We start from the raw sequence: 26,542 nt of genomic DNA on the forward strand, positions 1-26,542 counted from the left end.
GAGAGACGGCAGGTGGGCAGGGGCGGGGAAGTGGTTGGGCAGCTTAGGAGCGGAAAGAAGCCAGAGCTATTATTAGCTTGTTAGCTTGGTGCCTGTGGGAGCACTGCTAGGAAGGAGCAGCACGCGTGAAACGTGGTTTTGTGGGGCGCCCGGGTGGCTCGTCGGTGGGGTTGAGCGGCTGCCTTGGGCTCAGGTCATGACCCCAGGGTCCTGGGATGGAGCCCCCCCCATCGGGCTCCCTGCTCAGTAGGGAATCTGCCTCTCCCTCCCCTTCTACCTCTCCCCTGCTTGTCCTCTCTGTGTCCAATAAATAAATAAATAAATTTTAAAAAATTGTTTTGTTGTTGTTTTGCAAATGGGGGAAAATGAGGGTGGGAAAGGCATGAATTCCTTAAGATCAAGAAGAAAGATCAGGACCCAGACCTGCCTTTCTGGAAATAATAAGATTGGGACTGCCTTCTGAGAACCATTGTGGCTTACCTCCATGGGGCTTTAGAGGTGGCAAGAATTTTGAAGATGCACTAGTCTAATCTGAGCACGGTGCATCCTCCCCATCCTGGCAACATACCCATATTTTACAGATGAGAAAGCCAAGGCCCAGGGGAAGGGATTGCCTGAGCCACACAGTTGGTGGGAAGCCAGGTCTGACTCCCATTCAATCCAGTGCTCTCATAAGGACATGGATGAATTGTGTGAATATGCTTAGAGGTGAAGCAGCAGTAATAAAGATAATAATGGGTACCATTTATTGGCCATCCACTAACTACCGTGTTTAAAAAGTTTACATACATTATTGACTTTAATCCTTGATCCCATAAGGCAGATACTCTATTCCCTTTTTATGGAAAAAGAAACTGGGTCAGAAAAAGGTTAGAAACATGCCCAAAGGCACACAGCCAAAAATAAATAGCGGAGCCAAACTATCTGGCTAACACCTTCACTCCTAATCATATGCTGTTTACTGTCCCAGAGAGAGGCTGGAAAAATCATGTTTCTAATAATTACCTTAGATCACTCATGATGACAGAGAAAAATATGGGGCTCTTAGCCCAAACTTAATATTGTTATTAATTTTGATTTTGAAGTATTCATTTTTTTTTTTTAATTTCCAATTACATGGACGACTTGCGGCTGGAGACAGGGAGACCCTGAACCTCAGAGAATGTAGAAGAAGTTGTCTAGAGTCAAGCTGGTGAAGCTTGGAATTCAATGTGAAGCTAAGGAATTGGGATTTTATCTGCTAGACATTGTGGAATCAGTAAGTTTCTGCATAGAGAGGAGCCAAACAAAACATATCTAAATGCAAGACGTGGCCAGCAAACCTCTGGAGTAAGGGTAACTATAGAGAAAAAGAAGGATAGGGGGAAAACCTCAGGGATTTCATACATTTTAAAATAAAGGAATGAAAGAAGTCAGTGGAAATTATACTGACATGGACCGTAAAGAGGGAGGCATTCTAAGATATGCAAAATGGTTAAGAAGAATGATGACAGAAAAGGTCAGGTCTGGCCATTGACAATAAATCATCAGCAACCTTGAAGAGAGCTGGGTCAGAAGAGTGTGTGCTCAAGGAAAGAGCTGGAGAAAGAAGGCTGGGGATGGGGAACGTGTAGAGGCAGCAAGCATGGGATACTTGCTTGAGAAATTTGGGATTGAGACAGGGACAGTGCATGAGAGCTTGAGGGAACCAGTACCAAGAGCCTATACATTTCTGAAGGTGGAGGCAAAAGAGCCAAGGGAAATGGAAGAAGCCAGGCAAGGGCCGGCTGAGAGAGCAAGGTGCTTGGGTTACCTTACTCAGGAAGAAATGGGATAGAAAACACAGGGAGCTTTCCAGTTAGGAAAGAAAGATCACTGCTTCTCATGTGGAGGGGATGGAGAACAAGGCTTTAGAGAAGGATAATTAGAGCCAAAGAGCTGGTTAGATGGGAGACTCCCACTAGAACTCAAGTCTAGGAAAGCAAAGGGCATGAAAGGAATAAAATACAGGTGACATCTAAGTGGTGGAACAGCCCGGTTGGGATGATAATAAAAATAGCTCAATAAACATCGAGTGTTTACTATGTGCTTGGTATTATGTTAACATTTTTAATCCTAAGGTAGGAAAACACTAGACGAGGAAGAGATCAGGTTCTGAAGAGTGAAGATAAAGATTTAGGGGTATAGAGTGGGATGGATAGGAAGATCAATCAGCAGACAGGTTGGGTTTAAGGAGAGATACTGGAGGCAGAGATACTAGTTAGCAGGCTGTAGCAATAGCTCAGTGGAGATGGAGGAGATGGACTTAGGAAGTAAAAGTGGTCAGGATATGATGGCTAAGTGTGAGTGCAAAGGTGAGAAGTTCAGTGCTGTGGATCTCAATCCTAGTCTTGAGTCCCTAGGACCAGAGTTGGAGCCTTGACCATGGCTAGGGGAAGGAAAATGAGTATACTGGATGTCATCCATTTGTCCCATTCAGATATATTCTTATATCCGTCTCTACCATGCCCTGTGCCTTGTGAGGGTGATTTATATGGCCTATATCAATGGATTCCCTTGGGCTTTGGTTCCCGTTTGGGTCCTACTAATTGGAGGATACTATGGATTAAACTTCGTCCACCTCACTCCCTCTGAGTTCATATGTTGAATTACTAAGCCCCAATACCCCAGAGTGGAACCTTATTTGGAAATAAGATCATTGCAGATGTAATTAGTGAAGATGAGGTCATTTGGGTGAGGTCATTTTGGTCATTCAATCCAGGGAGACTGGTGTCCTTATGAAACGGGGAAGCATGGACACAGATACACACAAGGAGAATGTCACCATGTGAAGATAAAGGCAGAGATGGGGGTGATGCTTCTACAAGCCAAGGAATGCCACGTTTGCCAGGGAACCCCTAGAAGCTAGGGGAGAGGCATGAACAGACTCTTCCTCACAGCTCTCAGAAGGAGCCAACCCTAATGATGCCTTGAACTTCTAGCCTCCAGAACTGTGAGACAGTACATTTCTGTTCTTGAAGCCACCAACTTTGTGGTAGTCTGTTACGGCAGTTTTAGCAAACTAATACAGGGGAGAACAATGGGTGGAGGGAGAGTGAGCCGGAGCTATTTATTCCCCTGGCTCTCTCTCTGCCATGGCGTCACAGGTTGGCTCTCTACCAAAGGTCACACTCCAGTCAGGCAGCCCTCTCTTAGAGTGGCTCTCTGCAGATCTAGTAACCACACTCCCCCCTTGCCCCTTGCTCCCTACAGGTGGTACAGTTCCCAGCTGTTGTTAGCCCTAGGGTACGGCACTATTCCTTGACGGTTTTCCTAAGTCCTGCCTCATCTTTATAAATACACCCTTTATTAGACTCTCATCAAGATGCTCAGTTTGAGTGTGCCATCTATTTCTGCCAAGACCCTGATTAAAATAGTGGGTATGCTTAGTAGCCCGTAAAAAAAAAAAAAAAAAATTTATTTTCGAGTTTGAATGAATCATGAGAATCCATAACCAGAATGGCCTAAGCACACTTTTAATAAAGATTTTATTTATTTATCTGAAAGAGAGAGAGATAACATGGGGGGGGAGGGGTGGATGGGGGAGTGAGGAGCAGAGGGAGAAGGAGAAGCAGACTGCCCGCTGAGCAGGGAGCCTGATCCCAGGACCCTAAGATCATGACCTGAGCCAGAGGCAGACACTTAACTGACTGAACCACCCAGGTGCCCCTGGCCTAAGCACATTTACTGCTGCGAATGAATGGCTTAGAGAATGAGGGAGCTTAGCATGGGGTCAAGGTGGCACTGTCCAGAAAGATTTCCTTCATTTAAGAAACATTTATGAAAAAAAAAAAAAGAAAGAAAGAAACATTTATGGAAGGCCTACTCTCCTGCACCAAGCACTGCTCTAGGTGCTGGGGGGAAAGAGACAAATAAATCACGGCGCTGTGGCCCTCAAGGAGCTCACATCTAGTAGTAGGAGGCAGACACATAAACAATTCCTTGCAGAAAGCATCACAGGTACAGTAGTAGAAGTCAAGGCTGGAGGTAAGAACTTTGGAATGGCCAGCTTACAGGAAAGGGAATGGACTCTTGAGGAGCTATGATAATTAAGGGGTGGGAGAGATGCCAGGATAAGAGAACAGGAAGGAATAATTACAATAGTTCAGATATAAACATACTATGTTCTAGGCACTGTGCTCTACTTAGATCAGCTCATTGTCCTCTTCACAACTCTGCGGGGCTCTGGCATTATCTCTGTGTTACAGTGAGAAAATCAAGGCTCAAAGGTTTTAAATTACATGCCCAAGGTTACACAGCTAGCAAGTAGGTAAGAGAGGAATTGAACCCAGCTCTGACTCAAGAGTTTGTGCTTTTAACTACTCCTATACTCAGAGCCAGGAGAGGTGGTGATATTATGGAAGCCAAGGTAGGAGAGAATTTAAAGGAGAAATGAGCCGTCACCATGACATGCCCAGAGAGACCAAATAAATTGAGGATTGACAAGACCCTACCGGACATGGCAATTACAGGGTTTAGAGTGAACTGGGCCTGAGTAGTTTCCTTAGCAAAGCAGGAGAACTAACCAAAATTGTCTGAAGAGCAAATGGGAAGTGGGGATGTGGAGATGTCTTCTCAAGGAGTCGAGCATTAGGGAGGAGAGAGAAAGCAGGCGAGTTAGAGGAGCTTAGTCAAATACATGAACCCGGCTTTATGTCAGCAGCAGTACCAAACGTTGTCAGTGTCGGGGAGCCCAACTATGAGGACAGACAGAGGGGGATGGACGTGAGGTCTGAGATGTTTGTGTTGTGGGGTTGGGGTGGGTAGGGAGGTTGAAAAAAGAAGTCTGGTGGGTTTGGATCTGTCCAGGGTATGGGGAGAGAGGGGCCTGCCAGCAGCTTAGAGGTAAGTAGGAATGGTTGGCGATGTGAGTGGTGCAGTAGGACCCCGACTCCGCCATGGGTGGGCACACACACAGAGGCATGGTCCCCAGGCAAGAAGGGGGCAAGCCTCGGTAGTCCATCTGGGCCTGGGAGGAGCACAGGGCCACTGGAGTCTTCTCTGAGGACTTGGGTAGAATTTCAAGGGGGCTGGGTTCTACTTCCTCAAAGGCATCTGAGACTGCAGCCTTGGGCTGGGAGAGATGGGGGGGAAAGGAGTCTGGATTAGAGCAGGTGTGGTGGGGGCAAGACCTGGACTGTGCAGGAAGGAGGGTTAGCTGGGGGCAGGGCCCAGGGATGGTATGCTGGTGGGGCAAGGGCCTTGGAAAAGTGGGCAGTGGGGCAAGGATCCAACTCTAGGCAGGGCTGGGAGTGGGGAGTAGCAAAGGGAACACACTCACCGGACTCAGCGCTGCAGCATCCCTAAGGTACTGGCCTAGGACCCGGTGCAGGTCTGGAAGTGAGGGCCACAGGGCGTGCTTCAGGCTCCTTGGGGAGAAGGAAGAGGAGACTGAGTCACAGGGGTGAATGGAGAGGGAAGGGGAGACCACTGAGCTGGGGGTGAGTGAGGCCGAGGTCAGGGAGTAAGGCTTGGGGAAGCAAGAGTCAAGGCAATAAGTGAGATAAGATAGAGGGGCACTGGTGAAAGGGAGGGGAAGGGGGGTCAGTGGTGGGAACGTGCAAAAAATAGCCCTGCTTCAGGGCCTTTGCACTTGCAAAGGAGCACTCTGCTCCTCTTGATTTGTCATCCCATGTCATTTAGGTCTTTGCTCAACTGCCATCCTGAGGGAGAAGCCTTCCCTGACTGCCATGTCTAAAACAGTACCACCTCCCTTCCCTGTCACTATTTCCTGCTCTGCTTTATTTTTCTTTTTCAGCACTTATTGACTCGTATGCTTATTGTATACACATTAGATTATCATACATGTTTGTGTTTGTCTCACTCCACGAGCATATAAACTCCATGAGAACACAGAGTTTGTTTGCTGAGTCCTATATCTCTAGGGGATAGATAGCACACTTGTCTGGCTCATAGTAGGTGCTCAAGAAATTAGTTGAATGGGTGAATGAAGAGAACCAGGGGGGGTGCTTATTACTAAGTTACTGGGGTAGGTGGTCTCTCTGGGAAGAGGATAGATTAAGGTAAATTGGGGAACCTGCATTTCTTTAGGCTCATATTTCCACATTGGAAAGACTTTCGCTGAATAACATTTCAGGCTTCTTTTGCGACCTCACTCACATTTTCCAGGGGAGGAGTGATTTATCTGGCAAGTTGGGGACAGGAAGCTGAGTTTGCCTGATTCAGCAGCATCTCCCAGCTGTTTTGTTGGATCTGACTACCTGCACAGAGGCGACAATCCGGTCTGCTCATACAGATGAGTGAATTAAAAATTCAAAGAAAGACACATTCAAGGAGAGATGAGAGCATAGAGGAGGGACATCTGACCTAGTCTAGGGTCACCGAGAGAGGCTGCCTGAAGGAGCTGCCTTCTGAGATGAGTCTTCAAGAACCAAGAGATGTTACCAGCAGAAGGACTGAGGTGGTGTGGATTCCATCATCATATTTGTTTGTTATATTTTGCTTTTCTATCCTTCTGTTTATAACTTCCCATGACATTTCTCTTCAGCTTTTGTCTTCCCACATAAGCAAGTCATTAGCAACATTTATTTAAGGGTGTGCTATTTGGCAGGCACTGGGCTGAGGATCTAAAGATGACCAAGTAAGGTATAGAGAAGATATATAAAGAAATAAACACTGCAAAATGCTACTGGTACTGTGACAGATGTCTGTACTGTGACACAAAGAGAGTAGCCAATAGGGGAAGGTTTAGGAAGGTTTCTAGGAGCTGGTGGAGAAAGTTATTTAAAGATAAAGGGGTATTAGTCATCCAGGGAGGATGTCCCTGGCAGTGAGAAGCAAAACCACTTGACTTATGGAGGAAATCACCAACAGTTTGGCAAGGCTGATGCACAGGGTGGGAGGAGGTGGAAAGGCTGGCAAGGGCCAGATTTTACAGAGCCTTGCTTGTCATTCCAGAGCCTGGATTCTATCCTAGGGAGCAAGTAATGAGGCTTAAGGAGGGGAGTGACAAGTTCATGTGGATTTGAGATTATTTGGGTGGCTGTGGGAGGCTAGATTGGAGGGAGAAGAGGGTCTGTTTCAGTAGCCTGACAGTGTCTGTAGGGCTGGAAAAAGAGGACCACTGTTTGAGCGAGGTTTAGGAGGTGGGATGACCAGACCAGGCCAGACTGGATAAAGGGGAGGGAGGTGCCTAGTGTTCGGGTTTACGTGATGGGTGGGCAGCAGCCCTGTTACTGAGATGGGGAGTCAGGAGGTGGGGTTGCTGGAGGTGTCCGGTATAGCGGCACGTTAGAGTGTAAGGAGGCGTACAACTCCTAGGGGAGGCGTGCACGAAGTGGCTGAAGCCACAGGTGTGGACATGTGGTCCTCGGTCCTTGGTCCTTGGCAGAGTGTAACCCTGGGATGCTCGTTTAGAGGCCTCCCACCCCTGTCCCCTGAGTGACCGGGGAGGTACCTGTAGAGCGCAGGGAACTGCCACCTCAGCAGCAGCAGGCCCAGGAGGGCGCTGACGCCCAGCACCACGAGCAGAGCGGTCAGCAAGGTGATCCAGGCTAAGGGACAAAACCAGTCAGATCTCTGCGGCCCTGGGCCGAAGCCCCGCCCCCGGCCCCTCAGGCCCCGCCCCCGGCATAACAGGCCCCGCCCCGGCCCCTCAGACCCCGCCCCCGGCACCACAGGCCCCGCCCCCGGGGCCTCAGACCCCGCCCCAGCCCAGCCCAGGCCCGCATGTCCCGCCCCCAACCCCAGGCCCCGCCCCTCGCGCAGCCGCAGAGCGCCCGGCGCCCCGCGCGGCCCTCACCGGTCTCGGAGGTGGTGTCCACGCTCACTGGGTCTGACCAGGCGCTCCAGGGGCCTTGGTAGGTGGGGCCGTGGAGCCTGGCGCGCAGCTGTAAGCGGTAGCGGGAGCGCGGGCGCAGCTCCAGGGTGTCTCCCTGGGCCCCGAGAGGCGGCTCCAGCACCTGCGCGGGGGTGGGGGGGGGGGGGAGCGAGGCGATGGGCAGGCTCGGGCGGCGGGGCCTCGGCAGCCTGGCATCAGTCCTACCGCCCTGAATCTCCGGGGATCCCCGCTCCCCAAAGGGCCTCCCAGGCAAAATACATGCATCCCTGCGGAAACTTGCGAGACGGAGCCGCCTAGCCCTCCCGAGCCCCGAGAGGAACGCGCCCGACACACCGACCTCACCTGCACCGAGAACTAACTACTCCTCCTGACACAGGTGCACCCAGCACTGACCAGGTCCCGCGGGCATCCCGCCAGAAGTGCTCTCCAGGATCCGGGTCAGGCGACGGGAAACCCCGGGCACATTTAGATGCTCAGGGCCACATAGACTGTTCACATGCATCACATACAAGTAACATGCATCCAGCGGCGGATGCCAGGTGCTCAGGATACGGGGACAGATTCCAAGCAGAGGGAACAAGCGTCGTGTGGACAAGCAGGGAGACGAGCAAACATAACTGTAGGGGATGTCAAGCCCTGTGCTAGGCATCGGGACAGAGGATAAATGAAACATGGTTTCTCACAAGTCTAATGAGGAAGACATGCAAACCCGTAAATAATTACGAGTAATTAGTGCAATAATGGTGATGCAAGTAAGGGAGAATGGGAGCATGAAGAGGCATGTCATGCTGCCTGAGTTGCTTGCTTGGGGTTACAGAGTAGTTCAGGAACCCGCTAAGCGGGTGGATGGGCAGGCTGGGTGCTCAAAGATGAGCTAGGACAGCGGTAGTAGGGATCTGAGGACTGTTAGTACAATAAACAAAATAAAATCCTTCACAGGATTCAACTTCCGTGTTAATAAATGGAGGGATAAGGGAAAAGAAGGAAGAGCCAAGGGTGATTCCAGGGTAAGTGGTCAGGGAATAAGTAAGTTTGAGGAAGACATACTATATGGTTCCATTTTATTAAGTTCAACAACAGTCAAAACTTATCAATGATACAGTGAGACTAGACTAGTGGTTACCTTGGGGTACGTGTGTGGCCGAAAGGGGCAGGAGGAGCTTCTGGGGTGCTAGAAATAACCTATATCTTGATCTGGGCAATGGTTAAATGGGTGTATACATGTACCAATTGATCAATTGTAAATTTAAGATCTATGTATTTTACTGAATGTAACTTATACCCCTATAAAAAGGTAAAATAGAGCAGCCCAGGTGGCTCAGGGGTTTAGCACCACCTTTGGCCTGGGGTGTGATCCTGGGGACCTGGGATCGAGTCCCATGTTGGGCTTCCTCCGTGGAGCCTGTTTCTCCCTCTGCCTGTGTCTCTCATGAATAAATAAATAAATAAAATCTTTTTTAAAAAAAGGTAAAATAAACTTGGGGAGGAGCAGGAGTTTAGTTTTGGATATACTGGATTGCAATGCCCCAGGGGCCTTTTGTGCAGAGCTGTCTGGTAAGAAGTTGTAATACATGCGGTTAGTGAGAATAAAAGTAGAGAAAGTAATATTTAACTAAGTTATATTGAGTACCTTCTATCTGCCAGGCAGTATGCTAGATATTTATACATTTAATTTTTACTAATAACTCTGGAAGATAGGTAGTTGTATCTCCATTTCACCAATGACAAAAGTGAGACTTCCAAAGTTCAGGTAATTTACTTAGGGCATAGAAGTTCCTTTCCATATGGGTGTTGGAATGGTGTGTGATGGTTAATGCATAGTCATTAAAACTATAAGCAGTTACATAGGGTGAGCATATATATTTATCTAGAAAAGAGTCTAGAATGGGGCTATAGGAAGCATAACATATTCAGGAAGGGTGGAAAAGGAGGAGCTAGGAAAGAGTGAGGAGGTTCAGCCAGAGAAGTAGTTGAGAATCAGGAGACTGGTATCCCAAAGGCAAAGGGAGCAGAAAACTTTAAATGGGAGTAGTCAGCAGTGTCAAGTGCCAAGGACAGGTTAAGATACCAGCTGAATCAGATAAACATAGATATACAAACCCAGATACAGGTACATGGATGCCCTCACTCTTGATAACAGATCCAATGAAACTCAGGAATACCCTGTATAGTGAGATCTGTGGGCATTTTTTCCTTGGTCATACCTTCCAGTCTTGATGGCCTTCTCCTGTGTATCGGAGCTGATAGCAGGTCTCTTGGGCTCCCCAGGATGATGGGTGTTGCCATTCCAATTCCAGCTGCCCACTGGAGACCTCCCTCCATTGCAAGTTTGGAGTGGGGATGAGCACTACGGGGATGCCAGCAGGGACTGGCCTAAGCCCTTTTGTGCATGAGATATCATGCCACCAGGGCCATGGGTCAGAAGTGGTGATCCTGGGGCATGGGGTCAAGGGCGGTAGGGGCAGAAAGTGGGAGGAGAAGGGAAGCAAGTTCTTACCAGCCTGGTGGATCCAGAAAGGGGAGCCCAGGTAGCTGTGAACAGCACCCTGGGCTGTGGTCACCTCCACAAGGATGTGAATAATGCTGTCGTTTCGTGACTTGAAGTGGCAGCGGGAGAACCGGGAGGGTTGTAATCCTGGATTTTTCTCCTCTTCACACTTCTCCCAAATGGGATCCCTAAGAATCATCCCCATGGAGTCATTGAACCAGACCTACCTCTATACTAATCCTGATAAATCCCATCCCACGGGATATGGCCTGTAGGGATTATAATCTAAATCTTCCCTTGGATGAGCTTCCAAAGCTTTCTGTCTTCCTGCCATGATGTTTTTGTTTTCGGAAGTTGACTTTGGTGTCCAGCCTCTTCCCCTTAAGGAAAGAGCTAAATGATTCATGAAAATAGCCTGGGCCCTAGAGTTCAGGTCTTGGCTTATTGGTGTACTACTCTGGTAAATGATTTATCTCTGCTCCCATTTCCTCATCTGTAAAATGGGTTAATAATCCTTACTTCACAGGATTGTTTCAAAGAGCCTTCATCTTTCTGGTGGAAAGATCATGTTTTTCATCTCGTACAATAGGCCTGTTAGTCACCTCTCTATGTTCTACTATTAGATGATTACAATAGCCTCCCAACTGGCTCTTCTGCCTTTGTTTTCACCACTCCCTTGTGGAGTTTGTTCTCCACAGAGCCACCTGAATTTGCTTCCAAAACGTTGATTTGAGGATGTCCAGAAGATATCCCCAACCTGTCCATTTGTTTGAACCTTTCCCACTACCACATTCAATGAACCACCTCGATCTCTGGCCTGGATTAAGGCAAACGTCTAACTGGTGGCTCTCCTTCTACCTTTACTTCTTCATCATTTCACAGAGAAACATACCTTTTTAAAAGGAAAGTCATATTACATCACTCTTCTGTTTGAAATCCTTCGGTGGCTCCCTGTCCCCCCTTGAATGAAAGCCAAACTCCATGCCAGGGCCCACAGGACTCCATATGATTTAGTTCCTCCCTGCCTGGCCATTCATATCTCCTATAATGCTTCTTTTTAAAAAAAATTTAATTCAAATGGCAAACATATAGTATAACATCTAGTTCATCTCCTATAATTCTTTTTTTTTTTAAGATTTTATTTATTCATGAGAGACAGAGAGAGAGAGGCAGAGACACAGGCAGAGGGAGAAGTAGGCTCCATGCAGGAAGCCCGATGCGGGACTCGATTCCGGGACCTGGGATCAACCCCTGAGCCAAAGGCAGACACTCAAGTGCTGAGCCACCCAGGCGTCCCCATCTCCTATAATTCTTAACACCAGTGTGCCAGCCTTCATCTACATGGGCTGCCTTGCTATTCTACAGATGTGCCCCGTACACCGCGTTTGCACTTCACCTTGCCCTGGATTGCTCTGACTCTAGATCTCCATGTGACTCATTCTTTTTATGCCATTTAGGCCTCCACTCCCTGTCTGCTCCTTGGTGAGGCTTTCTCTGACCACACAATCTAAATTAGCACCCATCCCCCATACTCTCACTTAGTCTCTGTCATATAACCTGTTCTGTGGTCTCTTTGCTTCTTTTTCAGCCCTCCCTTCCTCTCCCGCCAACTATAATGGAAGCCCCAACAATATGGAAACTTTTTGTTTTATTTGGCACTCTACAGTGTGGCACATAGCCACCCTCAATAATTATTTATTGAACAAATGAATCATGTCTCCTTCCTGATTATAATTCCTAAATGGCTAGCCATTACTAAAATTATTTACTAATGAATTTATGTATTTACTTCTTTATTCAACAGATAGTTGATCCATGTGCCAGGCACTGTGCTAGGCCCTATGAATATATAGAGGAATAATCAAGGAGCTCTCATTCCAGTGGGAATGGTAGAAAAACAGACAGATGGTATTTTTCTGTGGTGTGTACAGCTTGGTTTGAGGGGTATCAAGGAGGAAAAAAACCCCTTTATTTAAAAAAAAAGACCATTCATGAGAGACATAGAGAGAGGCAGAGACATAGGCAGAGGGAGAAGCAGATTCCTCAGAGGAAGCCTGATGCAGGACTCAGTCCCAGGATGCTGGGATCACGCCCTGAGCCAAAGGCAGATGCTCAACCACTGAGCCACGCAGGCGTCCCATCAAGGAGGACAATCTAACCCAGATGGGGAGGGTCAGAGAATACTTCCTGGACAAGGCAGTGCTTGGACTGAGTTTTGGACTATACATAGGATAGGCAAAGGGGATAAACAGGCATCCCAGGCACATGCTTGTGCACAGATAAGAGATACGGTGCTTTGGGGGAAATTCTAAGTGGTACAGAATGCTCTTAGCTTAGAGGGCCTAGTGGTGAGTGGTAAGTGGCAGAGGGCAGACTAAGGTCATGGATGGCCTTATGACTTTTTTTTTTTTAAGATTTTATTTATTTATTAGAGAGAGAGGAGAGAGAGAGAGAGGCAGAGGGAGAAGCAAGCTTCATCATGCAGGGAACCTGACATGGGACTTGATCCCGGGCCTCCAGGATCACGCCCCAGGCTGAAGGCGGCACTAAACCTCTAAGCCACCGGTGCTGACCCCTTATGACTTTTTTAAGGAGCTTGAACTTGTCTTGGAGTAATTATGGATTGTAGTAATGTAGTAATATGTAACAATTTAAGGATTAAACAGAAACTTGTCAAAATTAGCATTGTACTTTGGGAAGGTCACTGTCACCACACTTTGTAGGAAAGAATGTGTGAGGACAGACTAGAAGCAGGGAAATCCAATAGGACACTTTTATGGTCTCCACGTATGAAGTGATGAGGACCAGAAACAGGGTGGTGGCAAGGAGGGTGGAGGAAAAGAGATGGATTCAAGGGATACTGAAGAGGTAGAGATGACAAGACTGTTTCTGATTGGACCTGGAGGGTGGGGAAAAAGCAGAAGACCAGGGTGACTTTCATGTTTCAGGCCCAGAAAACTGAGTTGATGGAGGACAAAAGGAAGAGGAGCAGGTTTGGGTAAAAAAAATGGTGATGTCAGTTTTGCTTCCCTTTAATCCATTCATGACACCTCTAGACTGTGGAAATCTGTGCAGTTATTAAAAAGAATCAGTTACATCTTTTTGCAATGGGCTCCAAGACACATTTTTAAGGAAAAAAAGTAAGTTGGCAAACCATATATATAATGTGATCCAATTTATACTGAAAATTAAATGTTATGTATAGATATGTGTAAGTACATAGAAAAACTGCAAGAATACATTAAAACTGTTAATGGCGGTTTCTTCATGCTTTATTAATTTAGCAATTTTTGCTGAGTAACTGCTAAGTTCTAGGTGCTGTGGTAGGTGAGAATACATTAATGAGTAAAAGCAGACATTGACTTTGCCCTTAGGGATCATGTATAGTCAAGATCAGCTTTTCTCAGGGCACCTGGGTGGCTCAGTTGGTTAAACGTCTGCCTTTGGCTCAGGTCATGATCCTGGAGTCCTGGGATAGAGCCCCACTTTGGGCTCCTTGCTCAGCGGGGAGCCAGCTGCTCCCTCTGCCCTTCACCCCACCTGTGCTCTCTCTCTCGCTCATTCTCTTTCTCTCTCAAATAAATGAGTGAAATTTTAAAAATAAACAATAAAAAATAAAGATCATCCTTTTTCAACTGGAGTCCTGAGACAGAATGATATTATCAGTTAAATAATCACATACAGTATAAATGTAAAATTGTAACTATGATAAGTACTTAGGAAGGAGAGGTATGTGGTACAATCAGGTGCTATTGGACCTGATGAAGAAGACCAGGAGCCAGTTCCCTGAGGAGGTGACATTTGAGTTGAGATATGAAGGATAAGTACAAGTTAGGACAGGAGGGCTGGGTAGACAGCATGTATAAAGACCTGGAGGTGGGAGACAATGTGGCAGGTAGAAGAAATAAAGAGTTGTAGAGAAGAAAAGACAGCATGGTGTAAGAGGAAGCTGAAGGCATTCGTAGGGGCTGAGTCTTTTAAGTACTCTATGAGGCCACAATAGGGTTCTTCTTCTTCTTCTTTTTTTGAATTCCAAGATCAGTGGGGAGTTATTGAAGATTTTTAAGCAGAGACTGTTGTGTTGTTCATTTTTACACTTTAAAAGATAACTCTGGCTCCTATGTGGAGAATGATTTGGAGGATTTAAGAGGTGATCAGTTAATAAGTCTTCTCAGTAGCCCAAGTGAGACATCACGATGGCTCCTACTAGGGGAATGGCAATGATGAACAAAAGTGGACAGATTCTGGAGATATTTAGTAGGTAAAGCCAACAAGATTTGGTTTTAACTTTCTTACACCATACACAAAAATAAATTCAAAATGGATGACAGACAGTACTCCATCAAAATCCTAGAGGAGGACATAGGCAGCAACCTCTTTGACCTTGGCTGTAGCAACTTCTTACTAGACATGTGGCTGTAGGCAGGGAAAGAAAAACAAAAATGAACTATTGGGACTTCATCAAGATGAAAAGCTTCTGTGCAGTGATGGAAACAATCAACAAAACTAAAAGGGAGCCTAACTGGCGGGGTGCTGGGTGGCTCAGTGGTTGAGCATCTGCCTTCACCTCAGAAGGAATCCTGGGATCCTGGGATGAGTTCCACATCTGGCCCCCCACAGGGAGCCTGCTTCTCCATCTGCCTATGTCTCTGCCTCTCTCTCTGTGTCTCATGAATAAATAAATAAAGTCTTAAAAAATAAATAAGAGGCAGCTTCCAAAATGGGAGAAGATATTTGCAAATGACATATCTGATAAAGGGTTAGAATCCAAAATCTATAAAGAACTTAACAAATTCAACACCCAAAGAACAAATAGGCCAGTTAAGAAATGGACAGAAGACATAAACATTTTTCCAAAGAAGACATACAGATGGCTAACAGGCACATGAAAAGATGCTCAAAATCACTCATCATCAGGGAAATACAAATCAAAACCACAATGAGAAAAAAACAAACAAACAAACACCACAATGAGCTACCACCTCACACCTGTCAGAATGGCTAAAATTATCAACACAAGAAACAACAGGTGTTGGTGAGGATGGGGGGGGAGAGGGGAACTCTCACGCTGTTGGCAGGAATGCAAACTGGTGCAGCCACTCTAGAAAACAGTACGGAGGTTCCTTGAAAAGTTAAAAATAGAACCACCCTATGACCCAGCAATTGCACTACTAGTTATTTACCCAAAGGATACAAAAATACAGATTCGAAGGGATACATGTACCTGATGTTCATAGCAGCATTATCAATAGTAGCCAAAATATGGAAAGAACTCAAATGTCCATTGACTGATGAATGGATAAAGAAGATGTGGGATATATATATATATATATATATATATATATATATATATATATATATAACTCAGCCATCAGAAAGAACAAAATCTTGCCATTGGCAATGACATAGATGGAGCTAGAGTGTATTATGGTATGCTAAGTGAAATAAGTAAGTCAGAGAAAGACAAATACCATATGATTTCACTCATGTGGAATTTAAGAAATAAAACAGATGAACATATGGGAAGAAAAAAAGAGAGGGAAACAAACCATATGAATCTCTTAATGAGAGAGTACAAACTAAGGGTTGATGGAGGGAGGTTGGCAGGGGATGAGCTAGATGGGTGATGAGCATCAAAGAGGGTATTGTGATGAACACTGGGTGTTGTAAGTGATGAATCACTAAATTCTACTTCTGAACCCAGTAGTACACTATAGGTTAACTATCTAGAATTTAAATAAAAATCTGAAAAACACAAACTTGGTTTTAGATTGGGTGTGGGGGGAGTGACAGATCAGTGAGGTGCTTGGTGGTAATTCTTGAAGGTGAAATCTTAATTGGATTTGCTGGTGGAGGGGTTCAGTATGCATTTGAGTATGGGAAGGCCATTCAAAATTTAACAAAGGTCACTCTGTCAGCAGCATGAGGGATAAACTGCAGGTGAATGAGAATGTAGGTTGTTGCAGTGGTTTAGGTGCTTTGATTAAATCTGGGCTAAACCCAGGCCAATGGGGATGGAGAGAGGCTGAGAAGGTAAAATACCTATTGGAGGATGAGAGCATGGAGGCCAGTTGGTCTGGGGACAAGGGAGGGGAGTGAAGGAGGACCAAGAGCAATCTCTCCCCTTCTGCGTGATCGTGCCTCTCTCCCATGACGTCCCAATCAGCAGTTCAGCTCTCACCTGTGTCCGGGGCAGCACCGTGCCCTGCTGTGATAGAAGAAGCCTCGGGAGCTAGCGTGGTCCCGTTGCTGCCACTGACAGGTAACATTCTTCAGGTTCAAGGTAAAACACTGCAGTCCGATTTCCACTGAGTTAACAGAAGGAAGTCCCATTAGGGCCAACACGTTCCCACTCTCCAGATCATCTTTAGCCACATAACTGGGAATATTTACCCCCCTTCTTTGTTCTCTCCCCGAATATGGTTCACTCTGTCCAGTGGCAAGTTTGAAGTCATCAGGAACCACCACAGTTCCTAGAGCTTCCATATCCAGTCCACACCTCTTAGAGATCTTTTCTATCGCCTCCCCATCTTCCCACTCTTGTGTTGACTCACCTGCATCTCCAGGCAGGTCCACGGTTGCAGGGAGGGACCAGGATCCCCAGGAGCCATGGAGGGAGACCCCATCAGGTTGGCTGCGCAGCTGGAGCCAGTAGGATTTACCCGGCTGGAGCCCCGAGATGAGACAACTTCCGCTCCTCACTGTTAGAGATGAAGCCTTGGGAGAAGAATCCCAGCCTCAGAATCTAGGTCTGCCTCAACTGAGACAGCCTCCATCTCTTATATTTGAAGCCCCACAGCATACCTGTGGAGAGATGCCCAGTTCCTCACTGGATAGATATGCACACAGACTAGGGGCCAGGTGAGTGGGTTTCAGGTGGTGTTCAGAGCTTTCTAGGGAAATTACCATTAACTCAAAGGCCTGAAACACTCAATTCTGTTGGTGTGAACAACCCAATGTGGGAGATTCCTAAATCGATATGGCTCCCAAGCCCATACTAACTCCCCAAGCACCAGCCCAGTCTGGAATCCCCAAAGTATAGCCTTCCCTTTCTTGGGGCAAAATCTGGGGGAGGATGTAGAAGGTGGGGTAGAAGAAGGCTAGGATACTTCTCTAGTTGGAAAGGTCTGCTCTGGTCCGTCCTGTTGGGGCATCATGGGCTGAGCACATGGAGGCTGGTGCAGAGCTGGGTCTGGGTTCAGTCTCTGCAGAACTGGACAGCAGGTTTCTTTGGGCAGCAGCTGCATGACTGTGGGACCAATGGAACTCCTGGGATCCTTGGGGCCATAGCGGAGTTCATGCCTCAGGAAATCACTGATTTCGGGAGCTGGGGCCTCCCAGCTGATCTGAAGTTCCCCTGGCTGGCTCCCGCCCGAAGCCTTAATGATATCTGGGGGAGCTGGCAGGCCTGAGGGGCAAGACAGGGTACGTGAGAACTCTCTGAGTGCCACAGTTGATAGTTCAACCCGTGGACTGTAGGGAGGGGAGCTGGAAGCTGGCTGGGACAGCCCGTGGATTCTAGATCACAGGCCATTGATCTCTTGGAGGCCAGGGCAAGGAGGTTCCTTGGCCTGTTCTCCTTTCCTCATCAGAACAGTGACCCCACTGCAGGTTTGTTAGCCTCAGTGCCCTCATCTCTGTGTCCTTGTCACCTAGCACGGTAGGTGTTCTGTAACCGTTGAATGAGGAAACGAACAGGTTAACGATGGGGGGTAGGGCATAGGTTGTCTCTGGTATGAAATGAAGTCCAGCTCTGGTTGCCAAGAATGATACGGGGGTCCTGAAGGAGCTCTGGTGGTCTGCTAATGAAGGGCATCCACATTGCCCTCAAAGGGCACAAACCAGGCTGATCCTAGGAGCTGGACTGAGGGCAGCAGAGAGAGGGGCCAGGGTGACAGGAGGGTGGCCCTTACCCACACTGTCCACATAGAGTACCCGCTGGGTCAGAGTCTGGTTCAGAAACACGTTCTTCACCCACAGGTGCAGGGGGAAGAAGAGGCGAACTTCCTCCTGGGCTGGAAACTGACACACGTATCGGGTTCCAAAGGGGAGCACACTCTGGGAGCTCAGAGGGCAGGTGCGGGGCTTCTCCCTGTGGGCGTAGGAGGATTCTGCTCTGCCTCCATGGCCACCTTGACAGGCTCCAGCCACCCAGGTCTGGGCCCAAGCCCAGCTTCTATTTCCCTTACTGCCACTTTTCTACTCAGTGCCTGGGACAGGTGGGGTTGGGGGGTATGGGGGGCTGGGGCTGGGGCTGGGGTTAGCCAAAGCACATCTGTTCAGTGGCTACTGAGGGCATGTGGTCCTCTATAGGGCCAGAGGCGGGAGAGCTACAGGAGCCAGGGTAAATGCAGGGCGGATCCAGGGGCCTGTGGCACAGCCCAGCACGTACTCTGGGTAAGCATACAGCAGCTGGTATGTTCCATTGGGCGCTGCCTCTTCCTCATCCCAGAAGCAAGTGAGGTCCTCAAATGTTCGAGAGAAACAGTTCAGAGGCTCTGAATCCGAGGCCAGCAAGGAGGCACCTGAGGAACAGCTGGGGAGTTGGGCTCTGGTCCTCCCAGGCGTGTTTATGGGCAAGAATAAGGGACTGCTGGGCGCCTCCTACCTTGCACCCCTCCCAGGGCTCCCTCTTCCTGGGTATAGGTGATCTCCACCCTCCATACACCTCACCTTGGCTGGTGACTTGTGCCAGGTTTTGGGGGGCCAGGAGGAGGCAGGAGGTAACCACCAAGAGGGCCCAGGAGGGCATCTTCTCCGGCACTGTATGCCTGCCTTAGCCCATCCTCCCCTCAGGAAGCCGGGCCCCAATCCCCTCCCAGGCCAGCCCCTCAGGTTCCTGTCAGATACAGCCCCACGTCCTGTCCCTGTCCCTGCCCCTGTGGGGCCCGTCCAGACCACACTGGGGCCAGGGGCCAGGGGAGGGGGAGTGGGAGTGGGCAGGAGCGTAGGAGGAATTCGAAAGAGAAGATATAGGCCTTTGAGTGCCGGAGGGAGATGGGGGTTACATTTCTGACCATGAAGGAGACGGAGCCTCTGGGTGCGTCTCTGTCAACTATTCCAGAAGAGTGTAGTATCCACAAGAAGAGCAACATTTACTGAGCATTTACTATGCTGCTCTGTGTCCAGGACTTTATTGCCTCAGCTCATCCTCACACTAGTCGTATTTCCATTATGGAGACGAGGAAACTGAGATGCAGAGAAGTTGAAAGATTTGCCCAAGATCACAGACCTACTGACAGGTAAAGCGCAGGAGGTCAAGCTTCAGAACCCAAGTGCTCACCAGCGACGCCTTAGCCGCTGGAAGGTGTAGTCCTTCGAGAAACGAGGGCCTCACAACCATGACAAGATGGTGGCTACTTCCAGTTTAATGCGTTTGATAACTTGGTGCACAAACACGTTCTCCCCGGAACCGGATGTGCACCATCCCGGTGGTAGCCTCCGGAGCTGCCTCTGGTCCTTTGCTCACTCAAAGTGTGGCCGGTGGATGGGCAGCAGCAGGATTCCCCGGGCGTGTGTTAGGAATGCAGAATCGTGGGCCCCACCCCAGACCTACTAAAACAGAATCTGCCCTTGACCAAACCCCCAGATGACTCGAACACACGTGTAAGTCTGCGAAGACTGGTCTCAGGGGCTCAGCTGTGCTCATCTTCTTCACATTAGTAGCAATCGAGTGGGGGTGATCCCTTGTCTGAGGCCCAGGCCGCCTCCTGGGAGTGCTGGAACTACAGGTGGCTTTGTGCCCCGGGACAGGAGCTTTGACTCCTGCAGGGATAGAGGGGAGCACATGCCACATGAACTCCCCCATTTAGCCCCTCTGGCCTCAGCTGGTGCTACTTTGCTGGCTCTACAGGCTAAGCGGCCTCAACGGCAATCTTGCTCTCCTCCTCCTGAATGAATGCTGCTTACAGAGAGACTGGGGGCCGGGAGGAGGGAGTAAGTGGGAATCCTTCTGCCCTCTTGTGAGGTCTTAGTTTCTCCGGCACCATTTTTCTGCAGACATTCCCGAGGCCAGGCTTGTCCTGATTCCTGTCCAGCTCTCAGGTTACAAGGACCAGCTTCCTCTGGCCAATGGGGATGACTTCGGAGGCCTCCCCCAGTCCCCAATCCAGGGCCTCCCAACCTCCGGGTCTAGTGCATCTTTAATGTTCACGCACTCCCAATGCTTTGACGCTATGTATACGCTGATGACTTCAAAATTATTATCTCCAGCTGTGGCTTCCCCTGGGCTCCAGATTTAAATCCCCAACTGCTTACTTGGCATCTCCACTTGCACGTCTAATGGGCGTCTTATACTTAAGATGGCCAAAATGAGACTCTTGATTCTTGTTCTGACCCCGAAGCCTGTGATTTGTTTCTTTTTCCTCTAGTCTTACCCACTCTGTAAATGGCATCACCGTCTACTCACTTGATCAAACCCGAAAGCTCAGTACTCCTTGATTCCTATCTTTCTCTTACCCTACATTCAATTCACTAGGAAGTCCTATTCGATATTCTTTCAAAATGTACCCCAAATCTAAACACTTTTTTCCACGTCCCACCATCTAGATCAAGTCTGGGCTAATGCAGTATCTTCCTACCTGCCTGCATTCTTGTGGGTGGGGGTAGGGGATAAGGGGTGAGGGTGGGGAACGTGGGGGGCTGGCATCTCTCCTCCAGGCCTCCACAGGACAGAATGAGCTGGGTTGTTGTTGTTGGTTTTTTTTTTTTTAGGGTTTTATTTATTTATCCATGAGAGACCCAGAGAGAGGGGCAGAGACACAGGCAGAGGGAGAAGCAGGCTCCTCCAGGGGGAACCTGATGCGAGGCTCCATCACAGGACCTCCCCTCCCCCAAATCACACTCTGAGCCAAAGGTTGATGCTCAAGTACTGAGCCACCCAGGTGTCCCCAGAGTGAGCTGTTTTAAACTGCAAATCAGACTTCTTTCCTCCTCTGCTTAAAACCCGCTAATGATTTCCTACTGCACTTAGAATAACATCCAAATACTTCCCAGGGCACACGAGGCCCTGCCTGGGGATACAAGGTCTTGCGTGGGGTGGCCTCTACTTCTTTAAATCTGACCTCCTACCACTGTCTTCACTCTCAACCAGCCACAGTAACCTCATTGTGTCTCTCATCTCAATCTTTATCAAGGTCAACCTTTCTGCAACATTTGATAGTTCTCCTCCTTCCTTGGCTTCTACAATGTATCACATTCTCCTGGTTTCCTCCTGCCTCCTGGAACATTCCCTCCCAGTTTCTTTCTTTCTTTCCTCTTTCTTTCACATGTTCTCACTTCCCAGGTGTCCTTGCTTTGCCCTTCATATTCCCCAAGTGATCTCATGGCTTCAGTTCCATCCGTAGACCAGTAACTCCCAAGATGGTACCACTCTCTTGAACTTCAAATTTGCATTTCCTTGATTAGAGGTCTCTGTTGTTCCAGAGGCACTTCGCCCAGATCACTAACTCCCACACACCCTTGAGGATTTTTCTCTTCCTATGTTCTGCATCGCACCCTAGGTTCTTGGGCATCTAAGCCTGGAACCTGAAAGTTATCCATGAATCTTCATTCTCCCTCTGCTCTTGCATCCAAGCCTGGGAAGAGGTGACTTCCCCAGGCTTTTGCTTCTTTAGAATATCAAGGGGAACTAGAAGAGACTTAGGGGAAAGGAGGCCTCTCAGGTATGCCCATTCTTTGGCTAAAGAGTCCAGTAGGCTCCTTGAGGTCCAGTCTAGGTCAGCAGGCCTAGGCTTTTCTCAGGATATAAGGTCAAAGCCCTGGCTTGGAAAAGCCTGTATTTGATCTCTCTGCAGCTATTGCTCGGGGAATGTAAGGGGATGCTGGATGAAACCTGGCTCAGGGAGTAAGGGTACTGTTAAACTATCTCTGGGGGCAAGAGGGAGCCCTGTTTTGTAGCATTTGCAGCTTTTGGGGTGCAAATACTCCACCACGGCCAATTTTAAGCTGCTAACATGATGTCACTGAACAGTGAGTCAAGAGGAGAAGTGGCTCTCGTGAGCCCGTGCCTGTCTCCCCATTTTCCCCAGATCTCCACCCAGTCGGACAGCCTGGAATAGGTAACTCTAGGCCCCTGGATCCTCCATCTCCCTATCACTTACTTCCCCAGCCTTGCCAAACTCCTCTCCAAACGTCCCACTTGTTCAATTGCTCCAGCAGTGTGTCAGAGCACCGTATTTCCCCAAGCCTTTGTCAATGTTTTAAGTTTGCTGAGAGTTGACAAATGGTTCAATGTCCTCACTCGGCGCTTTTTCTGAAGCTCAAATTTGCTTTTATTCTTTCCCTGCTTAAAATCCTTTTGTGGCTCCATATGATCCTTTGGACCAAGACTCCTCTCTGGATGCTGGAACAAAAGGCCTTTATGCCTTTCATCTTCCCCTTCCTGGGATCTCTTCCCCCCAGGACACTCCCCTCATTATTCCCAAACCCAATCCCCTTTCTGCCACAGGGCTTTGGTCCCTTGCTTCCCCAGGCACAGAACCCTCCAGCTTCTCAACCTGTTGGAACTTTCTTTGTGATTCAAGATCTGACCCCAACTTTTCTTATCCCCCAACTATATATGTAACAGGGGAGAGAGGCTAATTTAAAAATAGAAAGGCAGTGTTACATTCCTTCCAGAAACCTTTAGCTCTTTTGTGATTATGAACAACTTGGTGAGCCTTTGGCATGGCCTCGGTAAGAAGGAGGCAGAGAGTTAAATTTGCAGAATAAGAAATTGGTGGGCATTTTGGGATCTATTGTGGTAACTCCAGATAAAAAAGAAGAGGGGTAGTAAAGTGAAAGACAGAAGCTGGAGGAGAAGAAAACCTCACCAGTGAGAACTTCCAGTAGGACTGTAGGAGGAAAGTCGCAACACAGTGATGCGCCCACCGAATACCCAGAATCAGGTTTACTCCCTGCTCTGTGCATGCTCAGCCTCAGAACACCCCCGATGCATTCACTGAAAGTGTCCTCTACACGCAGCCTTAATTCGTGGTGTTTTAGGAACAAAGGGAGAAAAGTGATGATACTTGCAGAGTCAAGAGAGAAGGGCAGCCAGAGAATTCAGGTTGAGAGGTGATCCTGAGGGTGTGCACCCTGGGAGAGTCAGGCAGCAACAGAGGAGGGTGTGGACTTCCCGAGGATGTGGAATAGGGGGGACTGGGCTGTTCTAACTGGATTTAAATGGAAATGGTGGTCCCAAAGGGCTGCCCTAAGGGCATCTGGGTTGCAAACACCCAATCTTTCCTTCCTCTCAGTGCCCACCCCCAAATTTTGTGCCTCTTTGGGGTGCTTTTATATGTAAACAGCTATGCTAGCCTCGGCCTAAGCTTGAGGAGAGGAGAACTCTGCCAGAGGGGAGCTGTCATCCTAAGTCACTCCTCCTTGGTAAAAACTGGGTGGGAGCAGGCCTGCTGCCTCCTCCCGGAGCCCTGTCCTAGGAGCCCTGTCCTAGCATCACACCTGCTGTACCATCAAGGGACACTGGCTATTTGTCCATGATGCTAACGCACGGTCTCATTTCTTCACACCAATGACTCTCTCAAGGTGCCCTCTCCTCACTTGAGGGAAGCGAAAATGCAGGCTGAGATGGATAATTGAGTTGTCCAAAATCACCGGAAAGGGGCCCAGCTGAGACTTGAATTCAGGGGTGTTTGATCCCAAAGCCTGTTCTTTGAACCTCTACATAGACATCTGTCACCGTTTCATCTGTCCTTGTTCACTTATTTACAGGTATGTGCCTGGCACAGGGCCTGCTGTGAGTCTCTCCCACGGGAGGAGGCTGAGTTCAAAGCAGGCATCAAGAGAGGCATAGGTCAAGTCAATGGGAAAAGGAGCCCCAGTCCTGGTCCAGCAGTGACCCCCAGTGAGGGGGCTGCATGGGACCCCATCTGGTGAGCCCTTCTGCTCTCTATCCTCTGTGACATAGCCTGGCCCCTGAGCTGCTCTCTTAGCCGCTGGGTTCTCTTTGACTCCTGAATCCATATTTCCTGTAGAGGAAGCAGGAGGACCAGCCCAGACGGTCAGCAACTGGTTGGCCTGCCCTGCCTTGGAAGAGGGCCTGGGGTGAGATAAGAGGATACATAGACCATGGGAGGAGCCTGGGCCGGCTGAGGGCCAGGCAGGAAATCACCGGTTCCTTGGGGGCCAACAGGGAATGACTCAGGGCTGACGGGCCCGGAGTTCCGTTTTTGTGGCCTGGACAGGCTGCAGGGAGGCCCCTCTGGATAATGTGGTCGTCTTCCCCAGTCATCTCTTCCCCAGCCGGCTGCCTTCCTGGGGCTTGGAGAGCTGTGCCTTTGCCACCATTTCTCTGGCAAGGGTCTGGGCTGGTCTCTTGCTCTGTACCCCCTGCCCAATCCAGGCCGTCCTGGGGGCCTAGAGACCATAGCCCTAGAGAGAAGTGGCGAGAATTGCAGCTAGACAGGCTGAGACTGGGTGCAGCTGTGCTGCATCGTCTGTAGCGGGCTCTGACTGCTATGAGGCCACAGTGCAAATGTGGGCATCTTCTGGAGGGTGCCCTGGGGGCCCTTAGCCCAAGACCTGGCCAGTACGTGACCAGTGCGTTTAAGCTGCATCTGGAAGTTGGGGCCCCTGGGAGGCTCGGTCACTTAAGTGTCTGCCTTCGGCTCAGGACATATCTCTCGGGGTCCTAGGATCAAGCCTTGAGTCGGGCTCACTGCTCAGTGGGGAGTCTGCTTCTCCTTCTCCCTCTGCCCCTCTCCCCTGCTCATGCTCACTTGCACTCTCTCCATCAAATAAATAAAGAGAACCCTTTTTAAAAACCTGGGAGTTGTATTATACACCAATCTGGCCCCTCTCCACTGTGCCTGAGAAGCAGCATAGCATTGGGGCTTCGAGAAGGACCCTGAAGTCAGCATAGCTAGGTTTGGATCCCAGCTCTGCCATTTACTAGCTGTCAGATTTCCTGGAAGTTTCTCACTCTCTCTAAGCTGGTTTTCCCTCCTGTCAGATGGGGATGACAATAATAATCCCTAATAAGCCCTAAGAGGGCTGTTGAAGATCGAAGGAATTCATACGTAGAAAGTGCCTGGAACAGGGCCTGGCAAGTAAGTTCCATGCAACAATCAGCTGCCGTACTTTCAGTGACTGCTAACGCCATCACCCCAGCCCCCTGCACAGAGCTGGCGGTGATCTAGACTCTTCCCTTGCCTTCCACTGCCATGGTCAACCCTCACCCATTCCTCCACCCGTGGAGTTCCTCTGGCTCACCGCATCCTGCCTGCACCCCCAGAACAGTCATTGACCTCGCTGCGTTCAGGCATTCTTTCTCTGAACACTTTTATGTTCAGTAAAGGTACAATTCCCATGCCAAACAAGCCACCCACTGAAGTTGTGAATTTAGTATTCACAGATAGGTGCAGTCACAGTCGAGTTTAGATCTTTTTTTATTGCCCCATAAAGAAATCTGAAACTTGTAGCTCTTGCCCTCCTTGTAGCCTTGTCCCCCCACCTTCCTCCCAGCCTTAAGCAACCATTGAGAACTAATAAATGAGCTCAGCAAGGCTGCAGGACACAAGATCGACACACAAAACACAGTTTCCTTCTACAGGCGCGCCATCTACTTTCTATCTCTATAGACTTGTCTCTTCTGGACATTTCATATAAATGAAATACAAGCAAAAGCAATAGGTGGTCTTTTTTTGGGGGGGGGTTGTTTTTTTTTTTTTTTAAAGATTTTATTTATTTATTTGAGAGAGAGAGAGAGAGAGAGAGAGAGAGGCAGAGGGAGAAGCAGGCTCCCTGCAGGGAGCCCGACGTGGGACTCGATCTCAGGATTCCAGGATCATGCCCTGGGCCAAAGGTAGGTGCTAAACTACTGAGCCACCCGGGAATCCCAAGAGGTGGTCTTTTGTGATTAGCTTCTTTGGCTTAGCATGGCATCAAGGTCCATGCATGTTGTAGCACGGATCAATACTTTATTCTCTTTTAATGGCTGAATAATACTCCGTTGTGTGGATGGACAGACCACGTTTTATTTATCCTTTCATCAGTCAATGGACATTTGATTTTTTTTTCAGATGGACATTTGAGTTCTTTCCACATTTTGGGACTATGGATAGCGTTTCTATAAACATCTGTGTACAAATTTTTGCGTGGACATATTTTTTGATTTCTCTTGGATAGATACCTAGGAGTGGAACTGTTGGGTCTTATGGGAACACTTATGGAAACTTACATTTCATTAAGGAACTGCCAGACTGTTTTCCAAACAGGTTACACAATTTCACATT

General features: G+C 48.5%; 1 protein-coding gene across 1 annotated transcript; it reads right to left on the reverse strand.

The window, feature by feature from the left end:
* Positions 1-3,480: 3,480 nt before the first annotated feature.
* On the reverse strand, positions 3,481-19,074 carry MPL (MPL proto-oncogene, thrombopoietin receptor). Its single transcript, XM_072724266.1, has 12 exons — positions 18,981-19,074; positions 18,700-18,832; positions 18,221-18,399; positions 17,417-17,715; positions 16,862-17,024; positions 16,489-16,615; positions 10,317-10,495; positions 10,024-10,166; positions 7,781-7,940; positions 7,436-7,532; positions 5,300-5,387; positions 3,481-5,092 (listed from the first exon to the last, which is right to left on the reverse strand). Exons 1-12 carry the CDS (start codon positions 19,057-19,059, stop codon positions 4,697-4,699), a joined length of 2,043 nt encoding a protein of 680 aa, XP_072580367.1. The 5' UTR covers positions 19,060-19,074; the 3' UTR covers positions 3,481-4,696.
* Between the last annotated feature and the right edge of the window lie 7,468 nt (positions 19,075-26,542).

This window comes from Vulpes vulpes, chromosome 10, assembly GCF_048418805.1.
Source record: "Vulpes vulpes isolate BD-2025 chromosome 10, VulVul3, whole genome shotgun sequence".
In the NCBI taxonomy this organism is placed as follows: domain Eukaryota; kingdom Metazoa; phylum Chordata; class Mammalia; order Carnivora; family Canidae; genus Vulpes; species Vulpes vulpes.